The sequence below is a fragment of the Nesoenas mayeri genome (assembly GCF_963082525.1).
Source record: "Nesoenas mayeri genome assembly, chromosome: 14".
Classification (NCBI taxonomy): Eukaryota; Metazoa; Chordata; class Aves; order Columbiformes; family Columbidae; genus Nesoenas; species Nesoenas mayeri.
The window spans coordinates 3,731,019-3,754,446 of NC_137556.1; the positions used below are offsets into that span (position 1 = coordinate 3,731,019).

Below are 23,428 nucleotides of genomic sequence, written 5' to 3' on the forward strand. Positions count from 1 at the left end.
CAAACTAGAAGAGGGTAGATTTAGACTAGGTATAAAGAAGAAATTGTTGGCCCTGAGGGTGGTGAGAGCCTGGCCCAGGTTGGCCAGAGAGGTGGTGGATGAACCATCCCTGGAGACATCCCAAGCCAGGCTGGATGGGGCTCTGAGCAACCTGAGCTGGTGAAGATGTCCCTGCTCGTGGCAGGGGTGGCACTTGGGGAGCTTCGAAGGTCCCTTCCAACACAACCCACTCTATAATTCTAAGCTGGAAAGGACGACTGCACGTTCATCTCGTCCAACCTGCTGCTCAAGGTAGCTCAGGCTGCTCAGAGTCTTGTCAAGTTTTGACCATCTCCAAGGATGGAGATTCCCTAACGCCTCTGGATAACTTCAGTGCTTACCCTCCCTCGTCGCTGTTGGCCGCTGAGAAGAATCTGGCTCCGTCTCCTCTGTAACACCTTTGTCCCGTCTTTGTTAAGCTTTTCAACACACAAAAGTTATGGCACATGATAAAACCTTTATCGCGCCCACCAGTAACTTGCTTTCGTTGTGAAAAGCTTTGCTGTGTGTTCCTACCCTCAGTTGCTTCTCTTAACCAGGTAATTTCCCCTCAAAGAGCCTTTTCTGTTGTCCCATGACATTTTAATAGCCTTTAGTGATTTGTAAGGTCTTTAAAAATCCAAGACGTGATTTGCCTTCCAGAGCCCTGCTGCCTCTTTCCCAGTTCATCATCTCGTGCTCTGGCTAACTCGGTTTTTCCTAATACTTTGTTCTAATCTGTCTAGTGCAGAGCTCAGGCTCTGCCCTTTTACATACAAATTCAACAATCACATTGTTCTGTTTTTCTTGTGCTAATCGAAATGACAGCTCGCAGAGCATTGCTTTGCTCATGTTATATTTAAGCTTCTTTAGGACTCCCGAGTGAATCCCACCAGGCTCTAAGGTTTACGCCGTCTCTCAAATTGTTCTAAAACCTCCCCTGTTGACATTTTAATTAGAAACCGTCTCTCAGACCCATCCCAAGAGAAAGTCTGGAGTGATCTCCTCTGTGGCAACTGCTGATAATGATGATTAATTTGGTTTTTCCAACTGGCCTAATTTTCCGCCGAGATGTTTGGCACTGATCATGCGTCACCCCACTGATCATCTGGCAGCTCTCTGTTGTTTCTGATGAGGTTTGTTGTTGTTATTTGCTTTTATGTCTTTAGCAAATTGTTCTTTTTTTTGTTCTATTTTTTTTTCCTACTTTATTCTGGATTCAACGTTTCATTTACTAGAGCTCAGGCTTTTATCATTTTTCTTGTTTTGACATAGAAGTTCCTTTTAAAGGCTGTCTTCTTTATTTCTAACAGCTTTTTCTCATCTCAGTGAGGGTGGTACAGTGTCTGATCTCTGCAAAGCGAACTAAAAGTTTCCAATTTGATAATGATTCCTTGCTGGTGACTTATGTAGGCAACATAATTAAGAACTGTCAGGCAGTTTTTAATTAGAAGTTGAAGTCTATCATTTTGTCCCTTATTTTTTTGCACAGAATTAGTGTGGAACTAAGCAGCCTGTAATTATTTCACTCATTCCACTTGTCTTGCACTAATGCTGCTGTTCTGCTCTCTGCCATCTTGAGTCTTCCATGATTTAGTAAAACTCAACATAAGGCCACAGATCTTTTTCATTGATGCTTTTGCCCAAGTTCCCTGGGCTTCCTGGTTTTTAAAATGCTTGGATTACCTTAGGCTAAAGCTTTTCTGTTCTTCAGCTGAGCTGAGGTGGCTGGTTCTGCGTGTCCGGCCGGCTCTGCTGATGCTGCAGGAAGCGCTTTAGGCGTGGGTTCATCTGCAGATGAAATCACAGTTGGTCCAACTCCTCTAGCTGGAAGCTGAGAGCAGGTAATGTTATCTCTTACCTCATCACATTTTATCTGCTTCTGCTGAAGTTCACTTTGAAAGAGGCTCCAGAAGGACAGCCTAGCTCGGCTTTTAAGTTCGTAAAATAAGCAAGTTCTCTCATCCCAAACCCAACGGATTCCTTATTTCTCCCCGTTATGCACTGTAAGCTGTATTTGTAGCTGCGCTGGCAGTCCTGAGAATGCAAAAGGAAATCGGTGAGAAATGTGCGTGTTCGAAATTCTGGAAAAATGAGGTTGCACATAATTAAATGAAAACTCAAAAGACACTGCTAATTAATGCATAGAATTCTCTATAGGTACAGCGTCCAGGCAGCTGAGTTCAGTGGCAAGATACAGGTTTTTCTAACAGCTTTTACTGTTGTTACTGTGACTCTGCAAGCAGTTCCCCAGACTTAGAGAAATCATACAGGACTCGTGCATTAGAAGACAGGCATGGACTAACAAAACAGACATTAAATGAATGGTTTCTTCCTTCTTAAGAGAATGCAAACTTCTATTTTCTGAAATGTCTAGAACTATGCCATGAGTGTGTGACTGTGTGGTTGTAGTTCTGGATCAGGTACACAAGACATCACCATCCAGCTAAATCACATCCGTCACTTTCAAAACAAAGTGTCTGTAGGGTTTGTAGTAAGTTGTTTCCAGTTTTAAAAGTTCTCAAGGGGCAGCAGAGGGAATTCCAGTGTGTCGTCCTTGCTGTCACTAGTTGTTCACGCCTGTCAGCAGCTCACGAGTGGATGACTTGGTTTGAGCTTGCTGCTGGATGCCTTTGGCACCTTAAACCTGTAGCATCCAGCAAAGCCACACGCTCTGAACCAGCTCAGCACCCCCCGAGCACAGTAACCCATGGACTCGTGGGCAGGGGACAGCGCAGCACAGCGGAAGCACCAGAAGACCTGAAATTCAGTTGCTCTGACGGCAGTTGGTGTTGCAGAGCTACAGCCCTGCCACGTGCTGCAAAGCGCGGACTCAGGCGTAGGCTGCTCGCTTCAGAGCCCTTCCCGTGCTTTGGCTCTCCAAGGGTGTCAGGAAATGAGCTGGGCTTTGCGGTTCTGGATCAGGGCACAAAGAAATCGCTGTCTCTCTATGTTTGTTCGCAGATGGGCCGTGCCTGGGCCTGGTGGGAGTCTGAGACCGAGTCCACCAGCGGGTCAGAGAGGAACAGTGACTTCCAGTCTCACCTCAGCTGCGATTCAAGCCTGGATCTGGACATGGGGAGCTGGAGGAATACTGAAGAAGCGGCCATGGGGAAGCTAGAGGAGAGCAGCCGAGAGGCAGACTGTGAGCTGGACTTCAGTGAGCCTCTCTGGGACGATGATGGTGAAGACCACCAAAAGACAGACACGCCACGTGAAGATCAGAGTCTTCTCCAGTTCTTCTCAGAGGTAGGGCTGTTTGGATGACAGGAAAGTGGGTGGCGTAGTTCAGGTCCTCCTGAAACATGAGGGTTTTCAGGGCCTCCACCATCCCGTCTGGGGAAGGAGTGGGTGCCCTGTGTTCAGTTGCTCCCTGTTCCAAGCCGAGCCTTTCCTCTTATTTCAAGCTGACACCGCAACCAGGCAGCAGCTTTGCCAAAACACAGCTCACCCTGAAGCACAGCGATGTCAGTGAACTGACACTGTAATAATCAGAAGATTTTGCGAGGATTCCTAAAAATGGAAAGGCTTTCATGAGTGAAAGTAAAAATAGCATCTGTGCTGTTTATTTCTTCTTGCATTTGCCATCACCATTTGAAGCAATAAATCTCTGTTGCAGGTAACCCAGATGTTGGAACCTCTCCGCATTAGCAGCACAGAGTCGGTACAAACTCGGTGGGTTTATTGTGGCTCGGGGAAGCAGAATGATGGGGAAGATGTCAAGGGCCAGGAAAACACCACAGGGACAGCAGTCTCAGGAGCAGAGGAAAGTCCACTATGTGTCCTGGCAGAAGATGAGAAAGAACACTTCCCAGGAAGAGAGGTAGGGGAGAGGTGGTCCTAAGAGCCTCTGTCCTGGATGAGACACAAGAGACAGTGACGGAAATAATCCCTAGAAGAGATGGGGAAGTCCCAGGTTCTGAGTGGGGAGATGGGGGACACAGAGGAGAAGACAGCAAGGGGGGAAATGCAAAAGCAATGTATGAGGGGAAGGATGGGGTTTTTGTGTATGGAAATGTATTTTCATGAACAGGAAGCTTGTTACAGATCAAACCCTCAGATGTGAGTTGGAGGCATTGCTCTTTGGCGGTGTAAAGGTGACTCATGAGAGCTGGCAGTCTGCTCTCAGGTTGGAGGCAAGACTGGAATACTTGCCTTGTTCTAATTGCTGTGTTGTGCAGCAGACAGCTTGGCTGGTTTCAGGCCCACGTGGCTGTGACAGCAATAACCATCTGCCCCTGGAGACCGTCATGTCTTGAAGCCAGCACTGTCTAGCCTGGGTTTGCACCAGTCCTGTGACTAGGGAGACTGGGATCTCTCGCCAGCCTGCCAGGTGTTGCTGGGACAGGTGACATCGCGGGGGAAGAACAGTGCCATTTTCTCAGTTCCACACTCATATTTGTTCCCTTGCAAACGTAGACAGTGGAGGTAGAAATTACTTTCAGCGTTCTCATATTTCACCTGTTCAGCCAGAATGGTGTTATTCCCAGCAGTTCCCTCGCAGTTCTCCCAGTGATCACAGCCAAACGCAGCACAGCGTCCGCTTTCTCCCTGAGGAGTCTGCTCCACGCTTCAGATCAATTGAGGAATTCTCAGCTGCCCCTGCTCATAATCCCACTTCTAGACTCCAAAGAGCCCCACTCCCCGCACTCTGCCTTTTATTGGCAAATCACTACACCAACGGCACCGCTCTCCTTCCTGGCTTAGTCTATTCTCTGTCATATTCATGTAGGAGGTTGTGAGGAAACAACCCTGTTGCACTCTAGAGGATCCTCTTATCTGTTTTGAGCTTTAACAAGCCTGAGGCAGTCTTACCTCAGCTCCCCGTTGCCCTCTCACATCCATGACTCTTCCCAGAAAAGCAGACAGACACAACACCAGGCACCAGTCAGCTCCGCAGTGTTTGTATTAGCCAGAGGCAGCTGTGATCGAGGAGATCACACCCAGCTTGTACTGGAGCGCTGGACGGCACAGTGAAGGTCTGAACAGTGTCAAACATCATCCTCCAGAATAACAGAGTGAGCTAGTTCCCAGCTGAGACTGCACACAGGGAGGGAATGCGCTGCAAGCTGCCTTGTAGATAAATAATTCAGGTGATAAGCTGCCATTTTAGCCATATCTCCCTTTCCCTCTGTGCTCTTCAGGACAAAACTCAAGCGACGCCTGGAGAACAAGCTTTAGGTGAGGTGCAACCACAAGAGATGAGCAGTCAGGCCCGGGATCGGGATGAGAGCGGCAGCATCTCTGCAGCCCCCGTGCGGGACTCCGTGAGCCCTGTCGACACGCAGCTGTAAGTAGTTCGGTCTGCTCTCGTGCAGATGCAGCGGGACACAGTTGTTTTCCGTCTTACGTGAGAACAAGTGTGTGCCACTGGTCACCTCCAGGAAAGTGAGAGAACAGGAGGGCAGGAGGTAACTTGTGCTGTCTCTGTGGGTCTGCCAGCGTTTTTGGGCATTGAACCTAAGCTGAAGTGAGAAGAGCAGAGATTAAAGAAGAGATTAAATAGAAAATGCATGCTTTCTCAAGGCAGCTGCGCCTTGTGTAAGCTGAGCATCACACTTTGTCAGGCAGCGTCCAGTCCAGCTCCCAAGAGAGGTGTCACCAACCCCCTTTAGGCAGGTGCAGGCGTCAGTCCCATGCAGGCTCTGCCATGTGTGTGATCACCTGGGCTGCCTTTCAAAGGAAAACGGTGGTTTATTGGGATGGAAAACCAAATAAAAACCACCTCGGTAAAGTTCTGAACTTCAGAGTAGCATGAGCTTTTCTGTGCGATTTGATCCTGCCTTTTAGAGCTGCTCAGCTCAGATCTTGTTTCTACCTGCATCTTCCTGCATTCTGGACATCCAGTTGCACATTCAGATGCAGAACGCTCCTACCATCTCACTCTGAGAGGCTTTGCACAGCTACAGCAAAGGGTCTCTGAGCTTCATCCACCTGGATGTGATGGGTGCTTGCAGAATTGCCACCTCCTACGTTGTCTCAAGTGTGGTGATCTGGCGATGTGTTCCCTCCACAGGGTGCAGCTGAGCTGGGAAAACCCCCTGCAGCGTTTGCTCTTCAAAAGGACTCTGTTGTCCATCTGGAAGATGATAGCCAGCCACAGGTAGGTGGGGGCAAAGGGTAGGATTGATGTGGCTCCTGAACGCATCACCCTGGCCTCCAACTCCTGTGTCACCAGCCCTTGTCCCCCGCTCCACAACAGCCATCGCAAGCTGACTTGTCTCTCCATGGCTTTGCTTCTGGCTGCCCTTGCAGCAGGAACAGCTGGGCGCTGCAAAGCTGGAGAGAACGCTGCAGATTTATTTCTTCTGCTTCATATGGCAAGAGCCCGAATGTTGCTCCCTACACAGCTGGCACAGCTGGCTGTGGCCATCAGGGCAAGTAGGGAGAAGCAAGCACTGGCGTGTTGGGGTGTTGTCTGAGGTGGAGAGGCAGACAGCGGTTATTCTTGGTGCTTGTCCCTGTAGATACAGCGGCCCGTTCCTGAAGGCAGTGTCAGAGAAACAAGCCCCTGGATACAGGGATGTGGTGAAGAGGTGAGTTTGGGGAGGATGCACTCACTACTTGATTCCTCTCTGGTTTTTTCCATCTCCTCTGGTTTCCAAAGGGTGAGTGGGATGGTTTCCTTCCTCCTTTTCCAGAGTCTGGCTGTTGCCAGCATCTCCCACTGATGTTTTTCTATTAAAACTCCCTTCCAGGTGGTTAGAACCTGGAAGCTTTTCCATCATTGCACAGCTGACATGCTCCAGGCAGGATCCATGCAGCTGTGAGCAGGGGATTCAGCTTCTGCAGCTCAACCATCTCCTCTCCCCACGGTGCCTCGGTCGATACCCTCTCCTCATCCCCTGCTTGTTCCCCAGATGTTTTACTCTCAGTGGAGAAGTGGGTCATAAGAATATTTCCCAGAAAGATTAAGGGTATTTTTCAGAGCTGACTCATATTCTATTCTAGTCACAGTTGTCCTGTCTGCAGCCATTCATTTTCTCATTCTGTCAAAATAAGGGAAGTAATATTTATTCTCCATCATGTTCCTCTTCTCAGCACTGCTATTTTTGCTAGCGGCACCATTTGATTTTAAGGGGTTATAATAGATACCTATTTTAGTAACTTTTCTTTCTCCACTAAGACCTGGCCTGACTTCATGAAGACTAATTACTGGAATCGCTCTGCTTGCCTTCTCTGGAGCTCAACATCAATTTTCTTTTTAGAGGTGACTGCTAATGACCTCCCAAGTTGATTGGATAGCAGGTGTCGCATTGGCTAAACTTACTTTTGTCTGACTTAGAAGAGAAACCTTTCTTGCTCCCCCTTTTTGTCCTGAGCAATAAAATTGATTGAAAATAGCTGTGCTTTCAGGACCAGGCTGAAACGAGAACAAGCATGTTCATGCAGAGCCTGAAGAATACCTGGCTGTGGGTTGCAATTTAATTATCCTTCTTTCTATCTTTTGTAGACCCATGGATTTAGCCAGCATAAAGAGAAGATTGTCAAAGGGCCACATTCAGTCCATGATCCAGTTCCAGCGCGACCTCATGCTCATGTTCCAGAATGCAATGATGTACAACAGCTCCGACCACCACGTGTACCGCATGGCCGTGGAGATGCAGCGAGAGGTCCTGCAGCAACTGCAGATGTTGGCTGAAGCCCTCCTGTGCCCAAGGGACCAGCTAGGGTGGGGGAGAAGGTAACAAGCCACGTCTGAGCCCCGTTTGTGTTGGCGCAGTGTTGTGTCCCTAGTTCAGGAGGTCTGCTGGGGGGGCTTGGATGTGCTGCCACTGCACCGTGCCCTGCGGCAGACCTAGTTATCCCCCAGTGCACCTGCCAGGGCGGTGGGATGAGGGGCAAAGTGGTTTCTAGGAGCACCAGGAGGGAAACCTTTCTCATGGGGTAACGCAGCGGTGTAGCCCTGCAGTGAGAAGAGATTCCCTGGGACACACACACAAAAAGGGAGAAACTCATCATTGTGAGCAGCTGGCGTGACTCAGGGCTGGAAGGTGCGTGGCTGTCGCGGGGTGCTGCGGGGTGGCTGTGTTGTTCGAAGCCTTCGGTACGTTCGCACTGTTGCTGTGTTGGGGTTTGCACCGAGTTGAGCGTTACCCGCCCCGGCCGCCTCAGGCCGTGAGGGGGGCCCGGCCTCCCCCACCGGCTGGGCCGGCGCTGGCAGCACCCAGTAAAGGCCCGTGTTGAAATCTTGTCCCCGCGTGTTTGACACCGCGGCCGGTGAGAGGTGCGGGGACCCCACGCTGCGGGAGCCCCGGGGCGCCGGAGGGACCTGGAGCCCGCGGGGGGCGGGAAGACACCGCTTTGCCATTGGCTGGCGCGGTGGGCGGGCAGCGCCTGGCGGGGTTGCCGATTGGCTGGCGGGCCTGAGTGACACCTCCCGGGCAGCGCGTGCCCCGGAAGCGGAAGCGGCGGCGCGGGGCGGCGGGGCCATGGCGCGGGAGAAGCAGCCGGAGGCGGCCGATGCGGAGGGAACCCCGGAGCGATCGTACCGGGAGCAGCTCGACTTCCTGAACCCCATCGCCCAGCCGCTCGCCTCCCGCAAGCTGACGCGCAAGCTCTACAAGTGCATCAGGAAAGGTTTGGCCGGTACCGGGGCATGGCGGGGACCGGGCCGCGGCGGCGCAGCCCCCTCACGGTGTGTGTCTCTTGCAGCGGCCAAGCACAAGCAGATCCGCCGCGGTGTGAAGGAGGTCCAGAAGTTCATCAACAAGGGCGAGAAGGGGTAAGCGCTGCCATGGCCCCGCTGTCCTGCCGTGGCCCGTCTCGGCCCGGCCGCTGACACGGGCTTTCCCCGCAGGATCACGGTGCTGGCCGGCGACACGCTGCCTATCGATGTGTACTGCCACATCCCCATCATGTGCGAGGACAGGAGCCTCCCCTACGCATACGTCCCTTCCAAATCGGTAAGGGGCTGGGGCTGCACAGCCGGGCGGATCCACCTACAGTGAGAGGGAGGCCCCAGAAAAACACAAACCTGGTGCCTGGGTAAAGCGTCCGGTGCCTGTCTGGGGCCGGGGCACAGCAGGGACGAGCAGTCACAGTGCAGACGTAGGAGTGTTTCACTGCGGCACCACAGCATCTCTTCCCCTGGTGGAGTCCCTGCAGCATTTGGGGATGGGAGGTTTCAGGGATGGAGCCAGAGTGAATTTTCCCGCCTTAGATCTGAGCCGCTTGCGGAAACGAGACACTGGCCAAGGTGTGGTGTTGGTTGTTGGTAGACTGGAAGCTGGGGGGGTCTGTGTCTTTTGGATAGGCTGTGGCTCTCTGCTCTAGGGCAGGAGTTCAGGTGCCAGTGCGGGGTGTAGGAGGCAAGCTGGGAAAAGGGTTGTAAACCCAGCACGAGTCTGGAGGGCTGAGACATCTTGGCTGTGTTGGAGCTGGGCATGGAGCGTGTTGGCCAGTCCGGCCTCCCCTCAGGGGAACCCCGCGCCCCCAGCCTCCCTCATGGCCTCACCCTGTTCCCGCAGGACCTGGGGGCTGCAGCCGGCTCGAAGCGCCCGACCTGTGTGATCATGATCAAGCCCCACGAGGAGTATCAGGAGAGCTACGATGAGTGTCTGGAGGAGGTGGCGGCCCTGCCTCTGCCGCTGTGAATGGACTGCAGGGTGGGGCGGAGATGTGCCCCCCGTTTGTGGGGACCCCGGGGGTGGGCGGGGATGTGCCCCCCGTTTGTGGGGACCCCGGGGGTGGGCGGGGATGTGCCCCCGCTGTCTGTGGGGGCGCTGAGCGCTGTCAATAAAGGTGTTTGCGATGTTTGTAGGACGTGGGACCGATCGCAATGGGCTGGGCGCATGTGCGGGGGCCGCCGCGCCGGCAGGGGGCGCTCGCGTACCGGCCCTCCCCGGGGAGGAGCAAACCATTCCGCGGCTGAAGGGGGAGCGGTTGGGCCAGGTTAAACCATTGCGGGGGGGAGGCCTTTCCCTCGGCGCCGCCCCGGGCTCCTCAGCCGCCCCCGCGGGGACCAGCCGGTCGGACCGGGCCCGGCCGTGCCGTGACTCAGCTGCTGCGCTGTCCCGACGGGTTTTTCCGCCAGCCCCGGGCCGCCTTCCCCCCCCACTTGGCGCGGCTGAACGCCCCGGACCCCGCGCCGCGCCGGAGGAAGCGGAGGCCGAGGAATGGAATGCGGGTTTATTGCGGGCAGGCCGAGCGGAGCGGGCCGGGCGCGGGCCCCGCGCAGCGCTGCTCGCCCTGGCTTCCCGCAGCACCGCCCGGCTCAGCTGCCCCTCACCCCGCGGGGGGACCCGTGGGGACACCCCAGCCCAGTGCTCTGTCCCCTCCCCAAAGGCCTCCAGCACGGCAGAGCACCTGGGTCCATCTCTCCTTGCACAAGTCACCCCTCTCAGCTCCGGGTCCCTCGGGGAAGCTGCATTAACCACCCTCCGTTACAGAGCAGCCACGGTGCTGCTGGCATGGGAAACCAGAACAGAGGCGTTGGGGCAGCTGTCCCCTCCCAGCAGCACCAGCACCTGCCTGCCTTTCCTGCTGTGCCCCCACCAGTGCCGGCACCGGGCACTGCCACGCCGCCAGCTCCAGGAACCGCGCGGGCAGGGCGGCCGCTGCAGCCAGCGGGGCTGGGGATGAAGCCTGAGCCTCCTCTTAGCAAGACACGAAGTTACTGGGTTGTAGGGAATGGAGCAGCAGAACAGGAGGGACAGGGAACATCTCACAGGGCAAACGCTCCTGCAGTCAGAGCATGGGGCACATGCAAGACCCCCCCACCCTGGCACAGGTGGCCCCTCCATCTCCAGAGACTCCCCCCAGAAGGGCCTGAAGTGCTGCAAGAAGGAAAAGCTCCCTTGTCGCAATCAGTCCTTCGCCCCAGGGCAGCGCTGAGCGGCCGGTCCTTGTGCAGACCCTGAGATCGTCCCATTGCAGCAGCAAGAGACCTTCCCCCTTCACAGTCCCGCAGGCATCCTGCCACTCAGATCTTGGAGGACTCCACCCGTTCGATCCACGGCGTGTCAGCCCCGACGTCCCTGGGCTCCGACCGCAGCTGCCGCAGCTCCCGCTCCAGCGCCTGGCTCCGGTGGTACATCTCCATGTAGCTGGCCTGGAGCTCCCGCTGGTACCGCAGCACCTTCTCCTTCTCCTCCTGCCAGGTTTTCCTCTCCAGCTCAAAGTTCACAGCCTGCAGCTGGCCCTGGCGCCGCTCCCGCAGCAGCTCTGCCCACAGCCACTCCACCTGCCGCTCCAGGGGTTCCGCCGTGTCGCTCTGAAGGCCCCGGCACTTGGAATCATCAGTTTCGCAGCCAGGGAAGTCCTGGCACACCGGCATGGGGTCATCGCCCAGCGGCAGCGAGGCACCGGGCTCTGGGGGTCTCTGGAGGGAGTCTGCCAGTTGTGCCAGCTGGGAGTCCCTGGCTTGGACCTCTGCCTTGGCCTCCCGTAGCTGCGTCTTCAGGCTGAAGATCTCCCCCAGCTTCTGAGCCATCTCCTCCTGGGTGTCCCGGAGCTGCTGCTTCAGCAAAGAGATCTCCGCTGCCTTCTGGCACACCTGCGGTACACGGACAAGGGGTGACGGTTACAGGAGCAGCACCCCAGGGGTGGCATCACCCCAGGTTGTCACCACAGCATCCCTGAGAGACCATGAGCATCACGTCTGGCTCATCCCCTCTGTCCTGTGGCCACAAGTGACACTAGAGCAGGGAACCACTGCCCCCGTCCTGGCTCCACAGCCAGGAGGGCGGCAACAGAGAGAGAAGGACGGGGACTCACCTCCCACTTGGTCTCTTCCAGCTTGGGGCTGACGCGCTCGCCCTGGGACTGCCGGAGCTTGGCCTCCTCACACTGGCACTGCTGCATGCTCAGCTCCTCCTGCAGCCGCTTCTTCTCCTGCTGCGCCTTGTAGAGCTGCAGCTGCAGCGCCCGCTGCCCACGCTGTGCCTGCTGCGTCACCTGCTGCAGCCTGGCCACGTACATCTGCTTCAGGTCCTCCAGCTCATCCAGCCACAGCCGCTGCTTGTCCTCAAACACCTGCCAGCACAGGCAGACGCTGGTGAGGGTCCACAGCCTGCACCTAGGCAGGGCAGCCCCAGGGACGGATCCCAGGTCCTGTGATGTTGGGTCCTCCCATGCTTAGACATTCCCAGCCCATCACCCACCATGGCAGGACATGGGCTCCTTCACAGCTCCCTCCCCACAGGCACCATGGCCCCACACCCCAGCATAGCCCCATCTCCACGGCTCACCTGTGTGAAAGGGTCTTCGGTCTCGCTAAGGCTCCTCTTGAGCTGCCGCAGCTCTCCTCCCGTCTCATGCAGCCGGTCCTCCAGCTGCTTCACCGCGTCCTCCAGCGAGTAGGTGAACTCGTAGGGTGGCGGGGGCTCCCCGGGGCTCTGCAGCCGGCTCAGCGTGGCCATGCTTTTGCAGGACAGGGGCGCCTTCTCGGGGGCCAGGGGGTCCCTGGGGCTTCGAGACACCCTGTCCAAGGAGCCCCCGATGTGGTTGATGTGGCCCATGGAGGCGCTGAACTGGCTCTGGGCAGGCTTGAGGCGGGAGCCGTAGGAAGGGAAGCTCTGGATGGAGTTGTGGCTGGAGTCAGAGGCCTCATCCAGACTGATGGCATGGAGCAGGTGAGTGCGGACTGGGCCCTGCTGGGAGGCCGCAGTGCTGCTCTGCGACAGCAGCGTGTGCAGGCTCCCGTTGCTCTTGGACAGCTTCTGCCCCTTGGACGAGGACAAGCCCTGCATGGAGACCAGCCCCTTCCCGGCTACTGCCTTGAAGGCTGAGGGTCTGATACGGCACTGAAAAACAAGAGCGGGGTCAGGATGAGCCCAACAGCCCCCACCAGCACACATAGGGCCCCCAAGCCAGGGAGAACCCCCTCACTCCCAGCCCCATATCCTCAGGCATCCCCAAATCCCCATATCCCACCCTGGGCATGGACCATTCTCCTCCAGCCCCATCCCCTCTCGGATGTATTTCAGGGCCCAGCACGGCACCCACAGCCACCTCACCTTGTCGAAGCGGCCCCTCTCAGGAAGGGAGCTCTTGGAGAAGTCGGCCCCACGGTGATGCTCGCGAGAGCAGCGCTCAGGGGACCGGTTCTCGCGGTCGCTCTCATAGTCCCGCTTGTAGCAGGCGCCCGATGTCTGGTGCTTCCGCTCCAACCGCGTCTCCTTCTTGGCCCCGTGCAGGTAGCTGAAGAGCTCCCGCTGGCTCGGCCCCTTCCGCAGCAAGCCATCGGGCTGCCGAAGCCCCCGCGAGCCCCCCAGCGGGGCCCGCAGCTCCAGGGGGGACAGATCCTGCTTCTCCACCAGGCTGCCCACGCTGCCCATGCTGCCAACAACACCGACGGGCTCCGAGGAGAGGTAGGTGCCAAGGACGCGGGTGTCAGGCTCACAGGTCACAGGACCCTGTGCTGCTGCCATGGAGAATTAGAGAAAAGCCCGGTACCAGCACTGCTGGAGGAGAGACAAAGTCAGCAATGCCAGCCAGCTGGGACTTTGAGCCCCCTGGCACCCCCTTTCCCAGCTGGCCCCATGGACCAACATGGGCTCCTGGTGCTGGGAGGGACCTGCCAGGTCCCTGCGGGACCCAGGAGCCAAGCAAGCAGGGCACCGGGCACAGCGCAGCACCGGGCACAGCGCAGCACCGGGCAAGCCACAGCGGGGCGGGGGCTCCCTCCTGCCGCCCCCCCCACGGCAGAGCGCCTCCCTCCCACACCCAACCCCACCTCCCGCCCGGGGCCGGGGCCGACACCAAAACAGGCACCTGCCGCCCAGCCAGGCAGGCGAGTTCAGGAGCCGGCAGCACCTGCCTGGGCCGGGTGCCAGCCCGGCCCGGTGGCACCGAGCCACCCCGCCAGGACCCCACCGTCCAGACACACTCCAGAGCCTTCCCCACAATTATGCAGGGGATGCACAGTCCTGGGTCATTGGCTCAGCCTCCCTCGGGTTCGCAGGGGATGAGCATCTCTCCTGCCCCACGGGGACTCTTTCTGCCCAGCACAGGCTCCTGCCCCATGCAGGGCAAGTTCCCAAACCCTCGCCATGGCCCTGCTGCATCTGCAGGTGCTCCCAGCCCAACACTGGGCAGGGATGAGGCGGCCACAGCTCAGCTGCTACGTGCGTGTGAAAGACCCTGTGGCCAGAGACCGTGGGAAGGGGCAGGATGCAGGCAGGACAATGCAGCTTCCTGCGCAGGTGGCCGGGGAGGAAGGACGGGAAAATGCCTTCAGGCTGAGCTCTGGCTCCCCAGCGGGGACATGATGGTACTCACAGCCCTCTGTGGGCAGCCCTGGCAGAGGGGACGTGGCAGGGGCCAGGCAGACCCCCCACCGTGGCTCCCAGCCCTGCCGAGGGCTCCTGCGCCGGGTTACACCCAGGAAGCTGTCCTGGTTCTCAGCACCACGCACCAGGTAAACAAACACCCTGCTTTTAATTGCTGCCACGCACAAACCTGTCTGACAGCTCCCGGCCTGCGCTGTCACCTCCCTCCGCGAGCCCAGCACCTGCTCCAGGTATCGGCACCACACGAAGGGCAGCAGGGATGGATCCTTTGGGAGGGTCTGGGCTGCCTGTGGTGCTACCGGTTGTGCGCTGGGATGAGGGACATGGATGTCCCCGTGGGGGGAAGCTCAGCGCATCCAGCCCCCGGCACTGGGGCATCGCGGGAGCAGCTCGGCCGAGCCCTGCAGTGGCTCCTCCCGGCACAGTCGGCCGAGGAAGTAGGTCAGGTTGTGGGAGGTTTGGGAAGCGCCGGGGGAACCTGAAGGTGTCCTGCCTGCGGCGGGAAGGGTGTCACCCCCCGGGCGGCAAAACACCGGTCTGGCCAGCCTGGCTCCTTCCCGCCCGGCTCCTTCCCGCAGTGGCGGATGAGCTCCGGTCCCAGCCCCAGCCGTGCCCCCGCCGAGCCCTGCCCGGGCAGGACGCGGCCACAAACCCTCTCCCGCCCGCTCCGGACGAGAACCCGCGGGGCTGCGGGGAACCCGCACCCTCCTCCCCGCAGCCCCCCCTGCGCGCCCCCGCCGATCCCGGCCGGAATTTCCGGCACGGAGGAGGCGGAGGGGAAGGTCGGTCCCGGGGCCGGCCCGGGCTGAGCGCGCCGCACCCCGGGACAAAGCGCCGCGCGGCGGAGCGCACCGGGGGAGGGGGGGGGGGCACCGGCAGACGCCCCGCGGGGGCGCATCGGGGTTCCCCGGGAGGCGCATCGAGGCGAACCGGGACGCGAACCGGAGCGCACCGCGGGGGGGCTCACGGGAGCGCCCCGGGCCCGCACTCACCATGCCGGCGGCGCTGCGGTCCCGCTCGGCTCCTCTCCCCGCGCCTTCCCTCGCCGTGTTTGAACGCGCCCCTCGGCCGGGGCCGCGCGGGCAGCGGGCGGAGCCGGCACCGGCAAATCGCGGCGCGGAGGCGGGCGGCGGAGGGGCGGGGGGAGGAGGAGGAGGAGGGGGCAGGCCCGGCCGTGCCCACCGGCGGGCGGGGCGGTGTCCGGGGCGGTGCCCGGGGCGGGCCGGCCGCCCCTTGCGCAACCCCCGGCGCGGCGAGACCCCGCGAACCCCTCGGCTGCAGCCTCGGGACTGGCAGCGGCTCCAGGCGCCCCTCACCGTGGCGGGGGCCGGTAGGAGGAGGCCGTATCGCCCCCGCCGGGCACGGCTTAGGCTGCCGGGGGAGAAGCGTTTTTCTGAGCCTCGTTTACCGCACCAAGGCCCCGCGGAGGGCAGAGGGGTCTCGGCTCCGTGGGACGCTCTTTGCAGCCTCCTCTTGCAGGACGGTCCCGTCTCTCCCCACCCCAGCACCCACGGGTGCGCAGGAGCTGCCGCAGGCGCCTGGGCAGTGCTGCTTGCCCCACGGGCTGCAGCGTGCATGGAGGGCAAGGAATAGCCCTGCGGGGCTGCCACCCGACCCAGACCCCTGGCCTGGAGCTGGTGAGACACGACACATTTCATCCCTCTGAATCAGCCCCGCCATGTCCTGGCTGGGAGCCGGTTTTGTCACTCACCACCCCTACAGCGTGCTCAACTTGGGGATGCTGGCATAGCCGGTGGGGAGGGGAAACCTGGTCACCCAGTGTCCCAGCCGCCTCAGGGACTGAGACACCTGTAGCAGCCTTGCTCCGTCCCCACGGCAGCCCATGCACAGCACCCATCACTCCATGGGGAACAACCACACCCGCACTGTCCCCAGCCTGGCTTTGGGGACACACGCATCCTGTGTGCTCGCACACTGGGGCTCTGCTCGTTGCCAGCTCCCCCCGCCGCACACCAGAGTCCTCAAGCTGTGCTGCCAGTGCTCACCCACACACACACACTGTCCCCAGTCCCTGTTCACCAGGCTCACATGTGAACATTCTCCTCAGTGCAGTGCCAAGGCACGCAACCGCTCCCTCCATCTCGGCCTCCCTGTTCCTCGCAGCTCCTTTCCACCGCCCAGCTGCATGCTGGAGCAGCAGCACACGCAGCCTCTGAATAGGGGGACACTTCACAACGCTGATATTTCCCATCCTACCAGTACTACAAATGCATCTGCAATGCCCCATCCTGCTGCTAGAAGGACAGACATACGCCCATGGTTACAGGCAGGAATGACATCCCACCACAGCCTTGGTCCGGGCAGGTCACAACGATGCTGGGCTGACTGCAATGGGTGCTGGTCACAGCCGCACCCCTCCTTCCCGTCTGCCCCGTTTCCTGCCACCACGGCTTCACCGCTCCCCCAGGCACATCTCCACGGGATGGCAGCTCCCCTGGGATGTGCCACCAGCCAGGGATGCTCCCTGGGCAGAGATGCTCCAGCCCCCCAGAGGCTTTTCCCAAGCCCTCAACCTCTCTGCTCCCCTTAGCCCCCTGATCCCCCTGACACTACAGCAACTTCACGTGGCTGCCAGCAAACTGCTCCCAGCACTACCCGGTTCAAAACAACTCAGCCATAAAAAAGAGCCGATTGCCATGCCCGCAGCAGCCCCCACATGGCCTTGCTGACAGCAATTTGGGTGCCAAAGAACATGTCACAGAGGGGCAGGGCTGGGTCTCCACAGGCTCTCTCTGCCTCCAAGCATCCTGACCCCCTCCTCAGGGTTGCGAAGAGCACAGGAACACCAGGAGGCCTCCGGCTCGGCTCCACAGGGCTCCCGGGACAGCAGGCAGGGTGTTCTCCATCTGCAGAAAGGTGATGGGCAAAAACCTCATTCCCTCCCGCTGGGCCATTGCTAATAACGAAGTGCGTGGGGGGAAACGGAGCTGAGCGACCTCCGAGTCACATTCAGGGCTATAAAAGGAAAGCCAGGTCTCCAGCACGGCGCCTCTTCCACAAAAGCAACTGAAGGATGAGGGGGCTGCAAGCGGAGCTGAGAAATAGCTGCCAGGCAGCGGGAGAGGAGCCTTCAGCGCTGAGCAAAGTGCGAGGTGCACATATGCTCTCTGTTTCTGCACATCTACATCTTTGTGAAACCTGCTCGAAACTGTGTCATCTATTTTGAACGGCTCAGAGAAATACTTTGATCTGCCTCCACCATGCCTGGCCGCGGTTCAGGCACCAGTAAGCAGCTGGTGTCCAGGTGGCCGATCCCAAAACCTGCACGATGGAGAGACAAGAGCGGGGCTGCTGGGCCAACATCTCCTTCCAGCTGACCACAGTGAGGGACATGACGGGTCCCAGGACACCTCCGGAGCAGCGCACCATGTGGCCGAGCCTGCCTGCACTCTTTATGCCAGACGCCAGTGCTGCTGTGAGGCTGGAGAGGCCATTGGGAGCTCTTGGGCAGCAGGTCCCCACATCACCCTCTAAGGAGCTATTAAAGGAAGAATGTTGTTTTCGCAACCGTAAATCTGAAACCTGACCCAGCACATCAAGACCAAGACACCCACTATCAGACCTTAAATGTAAAACAAAGCCTCTTTGCGCTAATCACGGAAATGTACTAATGCAAACCGGTTTCTGTGGTTAAAGGTTAAGTTAGGGGGGAAGGTAGTAGCCAGAGAGCCAAGAAACCATACATTAAATGGAAATAAATAAATAGGGAGAGGGAGTCATTAGAATTGGAGTAGCGACAGAGGTAAACTGAGGCAGGACATCTGGGAAGTGTCAGGTAGGCTGTAAACCCCGGAGTACCCAACCAGTGGGGAACGGGAGGGAATTTGCGACTGGGATTAGGGGGAATATAAGCAGGGGCTTTTGCCGTGTTCAGTGTGCCTCCCTTAGATAGAACACTCAGTCTTGCAAAATCATTAATAAAATACACTTTGCCGAGAGACCCCGCCTGAGCCTATTATACTGGCAAGATAATAGTTTCTTACAACCCTGGGGCGCCGACGAGGCCGCGAGCTGGGGAGGAGCCCACGCTGGGCCTGCCTGTGCCTCGGAGGGTGCAAAGCAGCACAGCCTGATCCTCGCTGCCCTGCACCACCACCCCCCCAGAGGCAGCCCCTCGCACCCCCGTCTGCAGAGCTCCAGACTCCTCATAGAGAGCAGACAGCGCCAGATCTCTCCCGATGCTCCATCCTGCTGCCCTTACACTGTACACGACCCCCACACTTGGCTCCGATGCTTTTTCTTCCCTCATCCCAGCGCTCCTCCCCGGAGCTGCCATGTCGCCAGGGTGACCTGGCTTCCCAGGATGGTGACAGCTTTAGTCTGGGGACATCTGCAGGCACCCAGCAAAGCAACCGCTCTGGGAAGCACCAGGGAGGAGGACAAGGACAGAAGGGGCTCAGGAAATGCAGGGGGCTCAGTGCCAGCACTGGTGATGGGGCTGAGCAGAGGGGAACTGGCTGCTCGGCTGGGTCTGCCCAGCGTGAGGAGCCAGCAGCACTCAAAACACACCCCAGGACCCCAGAGCAGTGCAGTGCAGTCCCACACCCGGCACCCTCCACTCCGGAGCGGCACAGCACCCTTCCACCCGCCAGCCTGAGTGGGCAGCCAGGCCAGATGCTGATGGAAGAAAGGAGCCCAGTGCTGGCAGGGGTCTCCCTTGAGAGTCTGGGTGACTCTGCCACCCCTCAGCAGATCAGGGTGAGCAGCAGCACAAGCAGGCACAGACTAGGCGCTGCTCCACAGCCACTGCTCCCACCCAGGCTCAAGAGCCAGGACCCCAGCAGGACGTGTGCCCCCCCTGCCCAGCTCTACACACCCCACCTCCCAGCAAAAGGTGCTGGTGTGGCTGATTTCTACCAAACCCAAACTGGCAGCCTCCAGGGCCCTTCCTCACCTGCCGAGCTCTCCCTTCTTCCCCAGCTTGTGGATCTGACCCTGCAGAGCAACCCAGGCACGTTCCCAGTAGCCAGAGGAGGACGTTCTCCTCCTTCTCGCATCTCCTGTCCCAGGGCACTCTCCCAGCAGTGCCAAGTGCTTCAGCTGCCTCCCATGGGCTGTTCTTGTCTCCAGGTCACCACACAGGTTGGGCTCCTGGGGTTTGCAGGGTGCAGCTGCCTGGCCCCCTCCTGCTCACCAGCACCCCATGGCCGACGCAGCCTTTTGCCTGGGCACCTTCCCCGAGCCGTTCACTCACCCAGGCCACATCCACAGTGCAGGACCTGAGCCCAGAGCAGAGCCCTCACAGGCCCCACCAGCAGCGGGGGACCAGCACTGTGACACACTCCAAAAGTAAATACCCCCCCACGCTGCTGGAAGGGGCAGCCCAGGTCCTCATCATGGGAGAAACTGGCCCATTGGTGAGGCAGGGCTGGGCGGCTAGAGCGAGGGGTGAGACCTGCAGCCTTACCCTGCACAGATCATCATCCCAAACCCTCCTGCTCCCACCTCGAGGGGAGCATCCCTGCCCCTGCCTCACCCAGGGAAGCTCTTGTTCTCCTCAGCTCAGGTAGCTTAGTGGCAACCATCCTAATTCCTGCACTTCACCCACGCCAGCAGCCAGTCCTTCCCAGGACACCTCACACAGGACCAGCACTGCTGGGGGGATATCAGGTTCTCCAGCATCCCCTGTAAAAAGGCTGAGGCAGCACATGCCACAGAAGGCAAGCAGGAAAGGGGGCAGCTCAGCCAGAACTCTCTTCCTTACTCCACAGAGAAGTCCTGAGCTACCTCAGCCGCTGACACCCAGCAAAGCTGGAGACGCTGGGGCTTGGGGCACAGCTCGATCACAGCTGCTTCCTGCAATGAAGCAATCACAGCACAGCCCTGGGGGTACCCGGCAGCTGAAACACAGGCACCGTCTCGCTTGAAGCCCATTTCAGACCGGCTTGACCTCCAAACTAGAGCAGATCACCTCTCCAGGCAAAGGGTGGCTGAGGCCAAGCCAGAAAAGGGTGTGCTGGAGCCAGCGAGGTGAAGGGAGCAGGAAAAAGGAGTGGCGCGGCATGGCCCAGGGCATTCACAGCTCACAGGTGCCCTGATAGTTCTTTATTGTCCTCTGAGCTGAGTGGCAGCTCAGCCATGTCCAGAGCAGGAAAACTCTCCTGCACCTGCCCCAGGAGGCAGCACCAGCGTCCGCAGTGACGCCACTGAGTCCCACTCTCAGCCTCTTCTGTCGGTCCCAGCAAAGCCTGGTTCTCAGCCTTTTCTGTTCCTCTGTATCTCACCAGCACCGCCATGCTCAGGCTGCTGCAAAAATCCTGCCTGCTCCAAGCAGCGTGGCGGCAGCCCCGGCATCTTGGCACAAGCACAGCGCACACGACTGGCGCACAGGATATGGGCTCAGCCGAACGTGCACCAAGGGGTCTCATCTGTATCACAGTCCAGCAAGATATTAAGGACGGTGCAGGGGGCTCCTGCCACACTCAAGGCTGTCCGTGACTCGATTCGGTACCGCACGTTGTTCAGACCTCCTTCCCGATCCACCTTAAACTGTTCCTGAAGACAAGAAAGATCATTCAGCCCACGCTGGCTTCCAGGGGAGGGGGAAGCAGCCAGAGCCCGGGGAGGGAGCGCAGAGCTGGTAGGGAAGGATATGAGCAAGGAGGGCTCAGAGCACACGTGGTGATCACAGCCCGCATCTCCTGTGGTCTCCCTTGACCACACTGAGGTCTCACCTGCTTCTGTGCAGCGATGCGCTTCTGGTCTCTTTTCCTCCAAGCTGGGTCATGCAGGTGCTGGAAAGTCTCATATCCAGTTGTGATTCCAGAGGGACGGCGAACCTAGAAGAGTAAAAGTTCTGTAAAGCTACTGGAAAACTTGTCTGTACCCACTGCACCTGCTACTGGAGTGGGGAGTGCAGAAGAGCTGCCGTCCCCTGGTCCTGACCTGGGCAGCTACAGCTGGGGACCAAGTTGGGAGACATGGAGAAGGGCAACTTCAGCCTAGGAGGCCACAGAGCACCCCTTACCTGGAGACCAGCTCCTTTGATACGTCGATAAAACTCATCGTCCTCCCGTCCCCAGCCCCAGAAGCGGTTGGACATGCCATTGCACTGAAATGAGAGGGCACCGTATCACCGAGCTCCCATATAGCACAACTCCCCACACCGCAGAGGAGCAGGCACCAGCATCGCAAGCCCTGAGCAACAGCGCAACTCCTGTTCCCAAACCATTTTGACTCCTTTCCCTCCTTCCCAAGCACAGAGCGCAAAACGTACGACTGTTCACCCTGACAGCATCACAGCCCCTACTCCAAACTGGCTGGGATGTCCCACCCACGTGCTCACCAACTCATAATGCTGCTTGGTGAGCAGCAGGATGCCGCCCACATAGGTCTTATAGTGGTAGAGCGGGTGCAGCTCCGGGGACGCCACATGGAAGGGCCCAGCCTCCGGGAAGCTGTAGTCCAGCTGCTCATTGAGAGGCAGGAGATCGACGTCGTGCATCGCGATGTAGTCGGTGTCGTTGCCGCTCTCCAGGAAGCCCACGTTGATCAGGGATGCCCTGTTAAACCTGCCGCGGGACCACGGACTCAGCGCCACACGCAGCGGCTGCCATCCCTTCATGTCCCGCTCCCGTGCTCCTCAATGCGGAATGTTCAACCAGTCCCCAAATGGGGACATGCAGACACGGCGTTCCCTGGCTCTGCAGCGCAAGGGCTGCCTGTCCCAAAACGCACCCCTGCTTCTCCCTGCTGAGCCCGATGGCAACACATGGGAGTTTGGCCACTGTGGACCCCAAGGGGCTACGGCAAGTCCCGGCCGGCCCCGACAGGGCTGCACGCAGGTACTGGACAGCGAGCCGGGGGGAACAACCGCGTTTCCAAACACCCCATGGTATTTCTCTGGATTTTGACATCCCCAGATGTTTAGGAGAAAGCTGAAAGATCTAGGGAAGATAATGCTCTTCTAGAAGCTCTAGAGTGAGTAAATTTAGGGAGAGCATCACACCTCCGTGTTGGTCAGATCCTATACTTCACCGGAGACAAGCGGGAGACCCGTTTGGTGGGCACAAAGTTTTGGAGAAGGGGCCCCTCGCTCTCTTTTGGGCTTCGCTGCAGCGAGGGGAGACCCTACCTGAAATGATCCACCTGGTTGAGGATGAAGATGTGATGGCGGATCCTCTTCTTGCTGAGGAAGCGGTGCATGTAGGGCACGAAGGCCAGCAGCTCCTCGAAGCGCTCCCGGAACGGGACGAGCAGCGCCAGGCGATGGGGACCCCACGACGGCTCGTCCTCCGGCGGCGGGAGCGGGGCCGGGGGCGGGCAGGGCTGGCGGGGAACCCCCGGGCTCTGCGCCCCGCCGGCCGCCGGCCCCTCGCCCGAGCAGCTGAGCTGGAGCCAGAGCAGCGAGGCGAAGCCCAGGAGCAGCGCCAGGAAGAACAGCGGGAAGACGGAGAAGCGGCCGGGGAGCAGCCCCAGGAGCAGCGGGGACCTGGGGCACAACGTGGGGTCAGCGGCCGCCGGGGACCCCCCCGCCCCGGGACCCTCCGCCCGCCGCCCGCGCCTCCGCTCACCCGGCGCCGCGCAGGCGGAGCGCAGCCCTGCGGCGGGCAGGGCCCATGGCGCCCGGCCGGCCCCGCACCGGCCCGCGGCGGGACACGCTGGCTGCGCCCCCGCCGCTTCCCCCCGCCCGGAAACACGGCCCGGCCCCGCCGTTCCGCCCCGCTCCCTTCCGCCCGGCGGGGCGGGCCGGGGGCGGGCCCGGATTGCGGGGACACGCTTCCCCGCCGCCGCCGGCCGGAGGGTCCCCCCGCTCGGGCACCGCAACGAACCCTCCGGGACACTCCCCCTCCCTGGGTGTCTGCCCCGGAGCCTCCGCGGAACAAACCCCCACAGGGATCGACCCCCGCCCAGCGACCCCCCCCGGACACCACCCAAGAATTATGGAAGGGACCCCAGGATGATCGAGTCCAACCATAACCCGACTCGAGCACCAACCCGTGTCCCTAAGAACCTCATCTAAATGTCACCATCAGGGATGGTGACTCCAGCACTGCCCTGGGCAGCCTGTTCCAGTGCCCCACAGCCCTTTCCGGGAAGAATGTTTTCCTAATACTGAGGCCATTTCCTCTCATCCTATCCCCTACTGCTTGGCAGAAAAGACCAACACCCAAGGCCTCCCCCCGCTGCTCCACACTGCAGCCCCTCCAGCTCCC

General features: G+C 59.3%; 4 protein-coding genes across 4 annotated transcripts; 2 read left to right on the forward strand and 2 right to left on the reverse strand.

The window, feature by feature from the left end:
• Nucleotides 1-2,982: 2,982 nt before the first annotated feature.
• On the forward strand, nucleotides 2,983-7,706 carry LOC308045801 (bromodomain-containing protein 8-like; the record flags this gene model as incomplete). Its single annotated transcript, XM_080353310.1, has 5 exons — nucleotides 2,983-3,267; nucleotides 5,163-5,308; nucleotides 6,035-6,121; nucleotides 6,486-6,554; nucleotides 7,472-7,706. The coding sequence occupies 5 exons, from the start codon at nucleotides 2,983-2,985 to the stop codon at nucleotides 7,704-7,706; spliced, it is 822 nt and encodes a 273-aa protein (XP_080209436.1).
• Nucleotides 7,707-8,410: 704 nt separating this feature from the next.
• NHP2 (NHP2 ribonucleoprotein) lies at nucleotides 8,411-9,780 on the forward strand. Its single transcript, XM_080352985.1, has 4 exons — nucleotides 8,411-8,598; nucleotides 8,674-8,743; nucleotides 8,819-8,924; nucleotides 9,489-9,780. Exons 1-4 carry the CDS (start codon nucleotides 8,451-8,453, stop codon nucleotides 9,612-9,614), a joined length of 450 nt encoding a protein of 149 aa, XP_080209111.1. The 5' UTR covers nucleotides 8,411-8,450; the 3' UTR covers nucleotides 9,615-9,780.
• A 1,162-nt stretch (nucleotides 9,781-10,942) lies between these two features.
• Nucleotides 10,943-13,391, reverse strand: N4BP3 (NEDD4 binding protein 3; the record flags this gene model as incomplete). The annotated part of the gene is made up of 4 exons (XM_080353134.1): nucleotides 10,943-11,515; nucleotides 11,737-11,994; nucleotides 12,210-12,764; nucleotides 12,978-13,391. The coding sequence occupies 4 exons, from the start codon at nucleotides 13,389-13,391 to the stop codon at nucleotides 10,943-10,945; spliced, it is 1,800 nt and encodes a 599-aa protein (XP_080209260.1).
• Nucleotides 13,392-20,486: 7,095 nt separating this feature from the next.
• On the reverse strand, nucleotides 20,487-22,833 carry B4GALT7 (beta-1,4-galactosyltransferase 7; the record flags this gene model as incomplete). The annotated part of the gene is made up of 6 exons (XM_080353171.1): nucleotides 20,487-20,768; nucleotides 20,948-21,052; nucleotides 21,241-21,324; nucleotides 21,559-21,784; nucleotides 22,348-22,704; nucleotides 22,787-22,833. 6 exons carry the CDS (start codon nucleotides 22,831-22,833, stop codon nucleotides 20,613-20,615), a joined length of 975 nt encoding a protein of 324 aa, XP_080209297.1. The 3' UTR covers nucleotides 20,487-20,612.
• Between the last annotated feature and the right edge of the window lie 595 nt (nucleotides 22,834-23,428).